Source organism: Sphaeramia orbicularis, chromosome 7 (genome assembly GCF_902148855.1).
Source record: "Sphaeramia orbicularis chromosome 7, fSphaOr1.1, whole genome shotgun sequence".
Taxonomy (NCBI): Eukaryota; Metazoa; Chordata; class Actinopteri; order Kurtiformes; family Apogonidae; genus Sphaeramia; species Sphaeramia orbicularis.
The window spans coordinates 22033669-22046996 of NC_043963.1; the positions used below are offsets into that span (position 1 = coordinate 22033669).

General features: G+C 35.2%; 1 protein-coding gene across 1 annotated transcript; it reads right to left on the reverse strand.

Moving 5' to 3' along the window:
- Positions 1-3831: 3831 nt before the first annotated feature.
- cbln4 (cerebellin 4 precursor) lies at positions 3832-10298 on the reverse strand. Its single transcript, XM_030137931.1, has 3 exons — positions 9798-10298; positions 6477-6593; positions 3832-4095 (listed from the first exon to the last, which is right to left on the reverse strand). The coding sequence occupies exons 1-3, from the start codon at positions 10062-10064 to the stop codon at positions 3898-3900; spliced, it is 582 nt and encodes a 193-aa protein (XP_029993791.1). The 5' UTR covers positions 10065-10298; the 3' UTR covers positions 3832-3897.
- Positions 10299-13328: the final 3030 nt, after the last annotated feature.

Below are 13328 nucleotides of genomic sequence, written 5' to 3' on the forward strand. Positions count from 1 at the left end.
CAAAAAAAATATAATTGATCAATGTTGATTCCTCTATCAAGAATCAAAACCAGGATATTTCAATACAGTTCTGAAGAAAAACATAAAAGTGTTACATTATAATGAGAAAAAAAAACAAAAAAAAACAAAAAGCAAAGCTAAATCAGCCTAAATCAATAGTCTAACAGACAACTGACAACAAACATTTTCTTGTTATTAGACACTTAAAAAATATAGTTGATCAGTGTTGATTTCTTTACAGAGGAATCAAAACCAGGATATGTCAGTAAGTTCTAAAGAAAAACATCAAAGTAGTACATTAAAATTTAAAAACAAAACAAAACAAAAAAAAAACTAAATCAATCTAAATCAATAGTCTAACAGAAAACAAACTTTTTTTTTTTTTTGTTATTAGACACTTAAAAAATATGATTGATCAATGTTGATTTCTCTATAAAGGAATCAAAACCAGGATATTTCAATACAGTTCTGAAGAAAACATCAAAGTAGTACATTAAAATGAAAAAAACAAAACAACTCAATCAGTCTAAATCAATAGTCAGCCCTGTTTCCTTGAGGGAACGTTGAAAAGAATGTGACACAGCTGCAGGTGCATTTCTTCAGAGGTGCTTGACAAGCTGCACAAAACAAGCCTTCAATCCAGTACAAAAAAAAATTCAAACCCTCTCCTGTTAACGTTTTTCCAGGCTGAAAAATTGACGACAAATCCAAAGGCGACTTATTAGTCACTGATACTGATGGTGATGACGTTTTGATTAGTGACGGAGAGCTTGTATAAGGTGACAGACTTTCACAGAGGCTGATGGAACTGTGGATTATTAATTTAGGCTCGGATAATCACTCAAGTAATCTGCTCGCCAGAACCTCGATTGTGGGTTGATTTTGACGATGCAGCTGAACACTGCACCAGCAGCACACACACTGCAGTCAGGACAACACTTCCACTGCTGTCGACATGAAGGGGAGTGGATTCCTGTCCTGTATGTGCACACTGAGCTCAACAGCAACACTTACAGACTTTATTAATTCATCAGTTATCTTAGCCTGCCCAGTTTAGGCTCATTAACGGTGACAGAAATCAGTTAACCAATTATAGTCCTCAGACAGCCATTTGACTTTATTAACCCATAAAGACCCAGTGCTACTTCAAAGGCAGTTCCCAAATGGATTTTTCCTCCAGATTTAATCTTTCTTAATTGATTTATCTCCATTCATTATAATATTATCCTCTATATTTTGTGTTTGTTTTTCTCTGTGAAAATTAGGTATTTTCCTGTATTAAATTTAGTGATCATGTACAGTAGCGGAAAAAATTATTAGACCATCAAAAACATGGTTATGCAATCAAGTACTAACTCCTGTGTGTATCATGTGACTAAAACAGACAGAAAAGAAAACATGGAATGCCTAAAAGCACTGTTTTTGGCAGTATAATGATGTCAGAACTTAAGGGATTTTAGTTATTATTAAGAAAACATGGAAAATGGCTAGATATCAGGTCTGAAATTAAACTGTTATGAGCTATTTTTGTTGTTATCATTATATTTCCAATCCAATCCAACTTTATTTATAAAGCACTTTAAAACAACTGCAGTGGACCAAAGTACTGTACAGAAGAATAATTAAAACCAAAATAGAAGAATAAAATACAGAATAGATTTAAAGACATAAAAACTGTACAAAAAGGACAAAAGGGTTATACAGAAGAATAAATAAAACCCAAATAAAAGAATAAAATACAAGATAGATTAAAAAGCCGTACAATTTTTAAAATTTTTTTTAAAAAAATGTCCAAACAAATGTACCTTTAGTTGTACCAAGCATTAAAATGACCAAGGAACTGAAGAAAAGGGTGGTCTAATAATTTTTTCCACGACTATAGATGTTCATAAAAACTCAATCCCAAAAATATTTTTTTCTCTATATTTAATTTTTTGTAAGTGATTTATCAACATTTATCATGACATTATCCTCTGTATTTTGTGTTCATTCAGTGAACATCAGGTATTGTCCTGTATTTAATTCACGGATCATGTAGATGTTCACAAAAACTCAGATTAAAGTTGAAGGTTATTATATAAAAAACAGATAAAACTGAAGAAAAAAGTTACTATTTCAGCAAAATATATCAGTAAATGTACATAAACCAAGTGTCTCCATCCACTGTCATTGATCCAACTCTGTGGGTTTAATGTTGAATCGATGTTGTAGAAGATGACGGTGTTTCCACAGTAACTACGGAGCCTCTGAACGTCCAAATGGGTCATATCTGATGACCATGAAAAGATGACAAACTGTATTTTACACCAATTATTTACTTGTATTGATAGAATTAATGGATCAGAAGTTATTAAGTATTTTATATCAGTTGATGGTTTAGGTCATCAGTGGCTGTTTGGGTCTTTATGGGTTAAGGCCCATGAACCACATGCATGATGTATTGCAGTTAGGGATGTAACGATTACCGGGATAACGATAAACCACGGTAAAATTGCAGATGGTTAGTATTACTATTTAAATTCTAATTATCATGATAACGGTGTTTGATTACTGCACTTTTCCGGAGAAAACACCTATGTAAAGATTTGCTTTTATGTCAAATATTTGAGTGTAGTTTTAATTTATTACAATTTTAATTGTATATACCTAATATTTGGAACCAATATTCACTTTTAAAGTCTTTGAAAAGGTTCGTTAAGCATCTTTGTGTTATTTATGCAACAAATTATGTACATTTTTCAAATCGGATTTTATATATTTTTTGTGGTTTTTGTCCTGTTATGTTGATATAGTAGGTTAAAGTGAAAGAAATAATAGGCAGATGATATAGATGAAGTTGTGCTGAAAAAAACAAACATGGGTATAGTAAACATTTGTTTATATAGTACATAAAGGCAAAATCAAAAGTACTGAAAAACGGACAAAATAGGTTCAGACCACTAAGGATTAATATTTTAATGTTTCTGCAACAGAAGGTACATTGTGCCAATTATTTTATTTTATTTTATTTTATTTTATTTTTTAAATACAACTTGGTTTAATTATTTCAGTGTGTGTATTGGTACTTTTTGAACATTTTGAGCACAATTTCAACAATACCACGATAATAATAACCGTGATAATTTGGTCACAATAACCGTGACATGAAATTTTCATATCGTTACATCCCTAATTGCAGGTAAATTAAACTGACTGCTGTTATTACTTTAAAAATATAATCAACAGAAATGTGCATAAATAATAAAACTGTGACCAAGATCTGACCTCTGACCTGGTCGACAAACACGCTTCGCAGTATATATTAATTGCCACTTTCATTAGAATCAAATGAATACAGTCCATTTCCTTTTCCACCAAACACAGTTCTCTGACGGACGTGGGTGAATTCATACATTATTAACACTCACCTCTTGGAACAGCTCCCTATATTTAGCAAGGTGATTACACTGGTGATGAGATGTCACTCAAGTAACACGAGCATACACAGTATACACCCAAAAAGGCAGATGCACTTGAATGCAACAGCTGTCATGGAAAAGATCCTATCAGTATGCTAAACATAATCCGACGAGGCCAAGTTCAAAAAAGTACTTTTTGGGGTGTTTTCAGTGTTCCTCTCTGGGGCTGCTGGAGTGACAGGAACATACAATAGCGACAGGCCACATTTCAAGTCCTTTTCATCAGCGCTTCCAGAGAATGTGACCATTTTCCAAAGTCGTATTTCTCCTTTCTGTTGTGATCCGTTTCCATCTATCATCTTCAGCCCCATCTGACAAAATCCAATCGATGCAGCAATGTTTTGATTATACAGTGACAACACATTATGAAGAAGTCAGTGAGCTTACAATCTTTTCTTTTTCTTTTTTTTCCCCCTTTTTTTCTTTTTTTTTTTTCTTTTTACAGCGGGAACACAAGAAAGCCGGAAAATGTTGAATATTGCCATCCACCAACTAAGTTTCCTTTCTCCAGCTTTAGGTAGACTTTGTCTTCTTTTTCTAGATACAGCAGAACTCCATTGGTGGCCGCCTCACGAGTTACATCTTTATCACCTGCAAAGGCCGAGATGACTGGTTTTCCATTCAACATTAAGTTCACCTAGACAGTCCAACAGAAATAACAATTAGCAACTGAGAAAGGACTCAGAGGGATGTAAAAACTGTAGGCTAATGATAATTATCACAATACATTTGTTCACATTCTCAGTCACATGCTTTGTTCTTCACTAAATTTGAAATTATTGTTTCAAACTTTTCTACTTATACAGGGTGGGGAAGCAAAATTTACAATGAACATTTAGTTGTTTTTTCTCAGCAGGCACTACGTCAATTGTTTTGAAACCAAACATATATTGATGTCATAATCATGCCTAACACTATTATCCATACCTTTTCACAAACTTTTGCCCATATGAGTAATCAGGAAAGCAAACGTCAAAGAGTGTGTGATTTGCTGAATGCACTCGTCACACCAAAGGAGATTTCAAAAATAGTTGGAGTGTCCATAAAGACTGTTTATAATGTAAAGAAGAGAATGACTATGAGCAAAACTATTACGAGAAAGTCTCGAAGATACTATTAAAGAAGAATGGGAGAAGTTGTCACCCGAATATTTAAGGAACACTTGCGCAAGTTTCAGGAAGCGTGTGAAGGAAATTATTGTGAAAGAAGGAGGACACATAGAATAAAAACATTTTCTATTATGTCAATTTTTTTGTGGCAAATAAATTCTCATGACTTTCAATAAACTAATTGGTTATACACTGTCTTTCAATCCCTGCCTCAAAATATTGTAAATTTTGCTTCCCCACCCTGTATGTTCATTCTAAGTCATGAAAATGGTTCATTCAACATGTTTTTTGGTGACAAACAGAAAAAAATTTGATTTTTTTCCTACTTGGATTTCATGTTTTTTGTTTGATTTTAGATTTAGTGTTGTAATACAGCATATCAAATTAAAAAATAATAGGTTTACAGTCACACAGGTGAGGTTGTGCTGAAAAAAATATTACCAAATGAGGCAAGATAAACACTTTTTTGATGACAGATATGAAGGCAAAATCAAAAGTATTCAAAAATGGACAAAATACCAAAGGGTTAAAACGTCCAAAATTTTACTTAATTTTACTTGTTTATATTTCTTTATTTATCAATATTGATCTAAAACACAGGTGTCAAACTTACAGCCCGGGGGCCAAATCCAGCCCGCAAAAAGGTCCAGTCTGGCCCTTGGGATGAATTTGTGAAATGCAAAAATTACACTAAGATATTAACAATCCTTTTAGTTCAGGTTCCACATTCAGAACAATTCAATCTCAAGTGGGCAGGACCAGTAAAATACTATTATAATAACATCTAAATAAGGACAACTCCAAATTTTTCTGTTTGTAAATGTAAATATTTTCATGTATTTACACTAAAACAAAGTATAATTTCGCAAAAAATGTGAATAACCTGAACAAATATGAACAACCTGAAATGTCTTAAGAGAAGTTAGTACAATTTTAACAATATTCTGCCTGTTACTAAATGTTTTGTGTGTTTGTAGATCCACTGTGATCTGTAAGTTATAATGTACATGTGCAAATGATAAACTGTTAAAACTGCACATATTTTTTCAGCTTATTCATGTTATTTACATCTTTTGAAAGAATAGTTTGCAGATGTAAACCTTTCCATAATGTAAATTGTACTTTTTTCGCTCTTATACATAGAGAAAAGTTTGGAGTTGATATTATTTATATATTATTATGTTATTATTTTACTGGTTTGGCCCGCTTCAGATCAAATTTAGTTGAATGTGGCCCCTGAACTAAAATGAGTTTGACACCCCTGATCTAAAACAGACATTGTGAATCTGTTTGGCAAGTTTTTGGAAAGCCCTGACCATGGAAAAAAAGTTTAAAAGAATCATTATCTTTAATTTTGTTTTCATCCAGTTGAATACAAACTCTGAATGCACTAATTTCTTTATGCTTTATTGCACACTGTTTTTGCAAGATAAGACCTAATTCACAAACTCACAGGTTTGTTTTTTGCCTACTTATGTATTTTACTTCATTCTCATCTTTCATATGTTTTTTTTTCTTGTTGCATCATTTAGGAATAAATTAAACCCACAATAACAGTCTTAAACTTTCACTTAGGCCCAAACATCAGCTGTTAATCCTGCAAAAAAATAATGATTTGACATTAATCATTGTAATTATTGAAATATTTGTATCACATCACTTTTACCACTCAGTCTTATTGTGGAAGTGTTTATTTCTTATTTGCAACATCCAACATTGTGTTAGTTGCACAAGTGCTAATGAGTGCATGGACCATATTTCACCCTCTGCTATATGAAACCCTTCCTTTTTTATGCATATTTGGTGCAATGATAAAAGTGCTCATTAAAAGAGGCTGTCTTAATCTAGCATTAAACAGATTTACACTTGAATCAGATGTACTGCTCTTTGAAATAAACAAAGACTATACCTGTATGGTTTGGCTCTGGTACACTTTAATGACATGGAAGTTAAAACTGTAGATTCCTTTTCTTGGGGACAAAAATACTGATTCAAAAGTGAAGTAGTTTCCTATATTCACAAGAACCTATAAAAAAAGAGAGAAGAAAACACATGGTGACAAAGGTGTGTGTTACTGCTTTAAACAAACATCCACCACTTCAGCAAAGGTTTTAATTTCACTTGAGGCTTAAGGATTAAATATGAAAATAAGAAATCACCCATGCACACACCGTGGCCTGTTCCGGCCTCTGGAACCACACTCCGAAAATATTTAATTTAACTTTGGTTCTCAGAGGAGGACAAATCCAGCACTGTGAGGACACAATATACTACTGGATGGTAGGAAATTAATCTGATCTGTCACTGAGCTTTACAGACAATTTACATCCAATGACCAAATAATGATAATAAGCCTGATTGTTATTTTTATTTTTATCATCCATTCACATGCCAGTCACAACAGACACTGTTTCATGAGTTTTCAAGGCTATAGATCTGGGGTCAGCAAACTTTACAACCTAAAGAGCCATTTTTGTCTCGAAAAATAGAAAGAAATCAGACTGGAACCATGAAAAAAATATTTAAACCCACATTTTACCATGAGGTTCCCGCTGTGCTGTAGCCTATTTGTGATTTGTTTGCTATTCAACTTTGTATTTCCATTACAATAATGCAATGTCTGGTGCATTTTTGAAATTATATAGCCACAAGAAAGAAAACATTCAAGATTTGTACCATTTTTTGATAATGGACACTATTTCCAAAACATAATTACGTAGTATAATGGAAAAAAACAACAACAAACTTTCATGTATAGTTGTTTTCTTACAAACTATGAACAAATGCAAATTGAGCATCTTGTATTGAATTTGGCAAGAAAATAATCCATTTTGGTTTTTTGTTGTCAAAATGATTTTATTCCACATAAAGTCTGCACATTTTTGCAGATGGACAAAGTTAGAATAGATTTAGGCCTATAACAATGTTAAAAAGTAATGACTCATTCAGTTCATTTCAAATTGTTGCTTATGTTTTTAGACCAGAGGGGCCACAGAGAGAAGTTTAAGAGCCACATGTGGCCCCAGAGACACAGGTTGCCCACCCCTGCTATAGATATACACTGTAAAAAAAAAAAAAAACAATCCTGTTGTTTTTATGGAAAAAACTGGCAGCTGTGGTTTCCAGAACAATACTGTAAAAAAACACACCCAACTGTAAACATATTTACAGAGTAACATGTAGATTTAACATTTTAAACATGTAGATTTAACAGTTTAAACATGTAGATTTAACTGGTAAATGGACTGGACTTATTTAGCACATTTTCTACACCTTCGTGGTGTCCAAAACACTTCCCAAATCCACCAGGTCCAACTGGGACTAGTTTAGGGTTCAGTGTCTTCCATGGACACTTTGACATATGGACAGTCAGAGCCAGGATTCGAACCACCAACCCTTTGGTTATTGGACAAGCCGCTCTACCAACTCTACCAACCCATTAATTTACAAGTTTAAAATGTCAATTTGTCAAATGTTTACGTTTTTATGTAACTTTTTTATTTAAAAAAAGAGGAAAATAAAGCAAATAGGCCATTATTTCAACATTATGGTCTTGCAATTTAAACGGCACCACAATGTTTTTCAATTCAGTTTTATTTTCTAAAAACAATACAAATACATCATTTCTACACACAAATCTGGTTGTGTTAACATACTCTTCCTGTAAAAACTACAACTATATTTGATTTAATCAGTGACACAAAAATCTTTTCAGATAAACAACTTTGCATTGTATTGTCACTTACAGTTTTTTTATGTTGCAATTTTACAACTTTTTGGTGTTAATTCTACAGTCATTTTTTACAGTGTTGTTATTGTTATTGTTATCATCCTTTCACATGCCAGTCACAACAGACACTGTTTCATGAGTTTTCAAGACTATAGATCAGGGGTTGGCAACTTTTACAACCTAAAGAGCCATTTTTGTCTAAAAAAAAAAAAAGAAAGAAATCAGACTGGAGCCATGAAAAAATATTTAAACCCACATTTTACCATGAGGTGGCTGCTCTGCTGTAGCCTATGTATGATTAGTTTGCTATTCAACTTTGTATTTCCATTACAATAATGGAATATCTGGTGCATTTTTGAAATTATACAGCCACAAGAAAGACAATCTTCAAGATTTGTACAGTTTTTTTTAAAATGATGGACACTATTTCCAAAACACAATTATGTTGTGTAATAAAGAAAAAGCTCAACTTTCATGTATAGTGGCTTTCTTACAAACTATGAACAAATGCAAATTTATCATCTTGTATTGAATTTGGCAAGAAAATAATCCATTTTGGTTTTTATGCTGTCAAAATGAATTTATTCCATGTAAAGTCTGCACATGTATCATGTATTGTCATTGTATTGTCACTTACAGTTTTTTTTATGTGTTGCAATTTTACAACTTTTTGGTGTTAATTCTACAGTAATTTTTTTTTTTTTTACAGTGTATGCAATACTAAAAAAACTAAACCCTATCATCATGTAAAGGTTCTTCTTACAGTAAAACCTTCAGACTTTATCCACTTGAACCCCATCTGATAGGGTCTACTAAAACCCCCTGACAAGTCCTGCTTTCATAGCAACAGCCTATATTTGATCCACACCAATCAGCTCAGTTGCAGAGGTATTATGACAGCAAAAGATCAGATGTTATATAATAAAATGAGAGGGCAGGGGATAATTTCACAAACACTTTACACTGCCCACCATTGTATGAATAATCAGATCCTTGCTATGTTTTTTTTGCACTGGATTGTTTTGGGTGTATTATGTAGGTGAAGGTGTGCGCGCGTGTGTGTGCGTCGGGCGCGCGTTGGCGACAAAAGTGGAGTAGCTTGAGGCAAACTAATGAGTGCGTGTGCAGGCTCTGCAGGATGCCCGCCCTCAAACATAATCCAGTCACTTCTAAACCTGCTTGCTTGTGATATGTGCACTTGTACCGCAGCCAGACTCAAACTAAACTCTGGGGTGCAGAACTGCAATTACTTTAAATTTACAAGTGAAAATTATCTGAAGATGAGAGCTCATTTAAAAAAAAAAAAAAAAAAAAAAAAGCAAGGGATTGAATGAATAGCGTAAATATTTACCTTTCAGGCTTTAAAATGCAAAAAAAAAAAAAAAAAAAAAGAAGAATCTCAGGTAATGTTGATTTTAAAGTGCTGATTATAAAAGACTGATTGAAAACACTTTTCACTGTTTGCCAAAAGACTGGAATGTTTAATAAAATGATCTTAACCTGGTCGAAGTAGATTATTCTTGTTTTGTTGCTCATCTCCGACGGTTCATGGTTATTGCTCCGGACTGCAGAGAAAGCCACCTTGGAGTTGGCGGCGCGCACAGAGATGCCGAGAGGAGAGGACGAAGCTTTCCAGTCCGTGGCCGGGTTAGAGTCGCAAACCACCAGACATTTGCCCTCCAGGACAATAGGCTCCGTGTCATTCTGAGCCCTCACCACCTCAGAGATCACAGTCCAGCTGAGCATCAGTATGAAGGAGTTCACCATGGCTCTGTCTGTCTGACAGCAGCGCCTATATTCGTAAAAAAAGAGACCGTCTCCTGCACCAAACAAGTTTCCGAGTTCCTCCACTGGTCTCCCCCTCCAGCCGCAGATGCGTCTGACGCTGTGAAATTCTCTTATTGGATCCAGAGATGTGCCATATCCGACTGACACATCAACAAAGAAAGAACGCTTATTAACTCGAAACTCTCTTTTCTTTCTCAAAACCAAGAAACACCGAGATCACCTAATGGTATCTGCGCGTCTCATTTTCAGGTACACTTTATTTAGGTCTCCTGGATGAGACAAAAGAAAACCATGAGGAATGCTTCAGAAAAGATTGTTCCAGAGATTGGGGACAAATTAGTAGAAAAATCGTCCATAGCACTCTCTCCTACTCCGAACAACGCGTCTGACAGTAGCTGTTCCCCGTAATGATGTGCTGCGTATGTGCGCGCCTAACCATCCACTTTACGCACGCACATGTGGTAGAAGTTATAATTAACTGCCGATGCATAATTTGCCAAAAGTTTAGATTCTTCGACTTCTCTATGAAACAGACTCCAACTAAAGCATGCATATATTAATTGACTGTTTTTTCTTACATAGATTAGAAAAAATAAAGACTATAGAACTGATGCTTCTTATACTGTTGAGTCCAGGAATAAATGCAGGAAATAATCATCTCTAAACATCTTTTTTGGTCATTTCTAAATCTTGACATGACTCTTGAAATCAGCTTGAAACGTACTTTTTCTGTAAATGTAATCAGAGACTCATCTTATTGCATCAACAGGCAGGTGGGGGAAAAAAAAATCAAGAAAACAACAGTCAGCAGAATTTGACCTGCAGCTCCACTGGTGTTCCACACAAGTCAGTGACACGACCTTTAGTGTTTATGTAGCCAGTGGTGACATCACCTGTGAACTCAGTGGTGACTTCACTCCTCATGTGTTTGTTCAGACTGAACCTGGATGTCAGATCTCCCACTCATCACCCCACCTATCTGAATTATTTTTCTCAGGCTGCGTTAAATCAACAAGTCATCCAAAGCATCCAGCGCAAGTGTTGACAGGAGATTAGAGATGTGGACTCATCAGCCCTGTCCTTGTATGACGACAGGCTTTGTAGAAATGCAAATCCATTTGGCTGACCTTCCTCTGACTTACATGGTTCTATAGCACTGCTCAGTTTGTCACCGAGAAGAAAGAAAGATAGATAGATAGATAGATAGATAGATAGATAGATAGATAGATAGATAGATAGATAGATAGATAGATAGATAGGGGAGGGAGGGAGGGATGGCTGAATGGATGGATGGATGGAAGGAAGGAAGGATGGATAGAAGAAAGGATGGATGGATGGATGGAAGGAAGGATGGGCAGATAAATGGATGGATGGATGAATGGAAGGAAGGAAGGAAGGGTGGATGGATGGATGGAATGAAGGAAGGAAGGAAGTGTGGGTGGGTGGATGGAAGGAAGGAGGGAAGGAAGGAAGGAAGGATGGGCAGATCAATGGATGGATGGATGGAAGGAAGGAAGGAAGGAAGAATGGATAGAAGAAAGGAAGGAAGGAAGGGTGGATGGATGGATGGATGGATGATAGGAAAGAAGGAAGGATAGATAGATAGATAGATAGATAGATAGATAGATAGATAGATAGATAGATAGATAGATAGATAGATAGATAGATAGATAGATAGATAGATAGATAGATAGATAGATAGATAGATAGATAGATAGATAGATAGGGGAGGGAGGGAGGGATGGCTGAATGGATGGATCGATGGATGGATGGATGGAAGGAAGGAAGGATGGATGGATAGAAGAAAGGATGGATGGATGGAAGGAAGGAAGGATAAATGGATGGATGGATGGAAGGAAGGAAGGAAGGAAGGAAGGAAGGATAAATGGATGGATGGAAGGAAGGAAGGAAGGAAGGATGGGCAGGTAAATGGATGGATGAATGGATGGATGGAAGGAAGGAAGGGTGGATGGATGGATGGATGGAATGAAGGAAGGAAGGATGGATAGAAGAAAGGAAGGAAGTAAGGGTGGGTGGGTGGATGGAAGGAAGGAGGGAAGGAAGGAAGGAAGGATGGGCAGATCAATGGATGGATGGATGGAAGGAAGGAAGAATGGATAGAAGAAAGGAAGCAAGGAAGGAAGGAAGAATGGATAGAAGAAAGGAAGGAAGTAAGGGTGGGTGGATGGATGGATGGATGATAGGAAGGAAGGAAAGAAGGATAGATAGATAGATAGATAGATAGATAGATAGATAGATAGATAGATAGATAGATAGATAGATAGATAGATAGATAGATAGATAGATAGATAGATAGATAGATAGATAGATAGATGCTGAATAATAAAACCCATTAAGTCTTGGTGAAGTTGTTTGCTCATTAGATCCACAATTATAAATTCCGTTTTTTGATCTTGCGCCTGAACACAACAGATCATTAGGTTACACAGTTCAAAGTGATGAAGTGGTTTCATTCAAGCAGCCGACAACAAACACACCCGAACCTTGACACATATCAAGAGATGCATCAAATGATTAACACACCATTTAAAACTTAGATGAAAGCTGCATTAAATATTATTCCATTTGTGTTTGTGTTACTCTTGAGTGCAAATGTACAAATCTGACACCGTGTCATTTCTGGCATCAATCCATCTGTGGAAAAAAAAAAAAAAAAGACAATCTGAAAATATCTGCACCCCAACCTTAATAGCTGCCATTTTGTGAGATTTGTGTCATCACTCTCTGACAAATGGTTCAGCGGCTAATGTCGTGCATGTCAATATGTTACCATGGCAATAGAGTTTTCGGAGCTGAGGGGTGATAGCATTTAATGTGGCGAGGGATGTGACAAAACAAAGTTGTTTTTATCTGATAACTGAAAGACTCCTGTTAGCTCCAAATCAGATCTTCTAATTTCACACCTAAAGGTCAGTTTTAGCTACAGTTCGTGTACTTTCCGGAAGCTGTGGATAGAGTTTTGATATATTTTATTTTTAATATTCGATGCAAGTTTTTCAAAATTTCCAAGCAGACTTAAAAACTAACACTTTCATTGAATCATTCAGCTGTTCATGTAGTATATTTGTGAAAAGTGTAAATCCCAGTTATAATCATGACCATGTATTCATCATTTTTGTAAATGCCTTTTTTCATTTTTGCTGAAAAACCTACTTTAATCTCATAGTACGCAAACTAAAGTGAGATCATAAGGACTGGAGGGAGAGGTATGAATAACTCTTC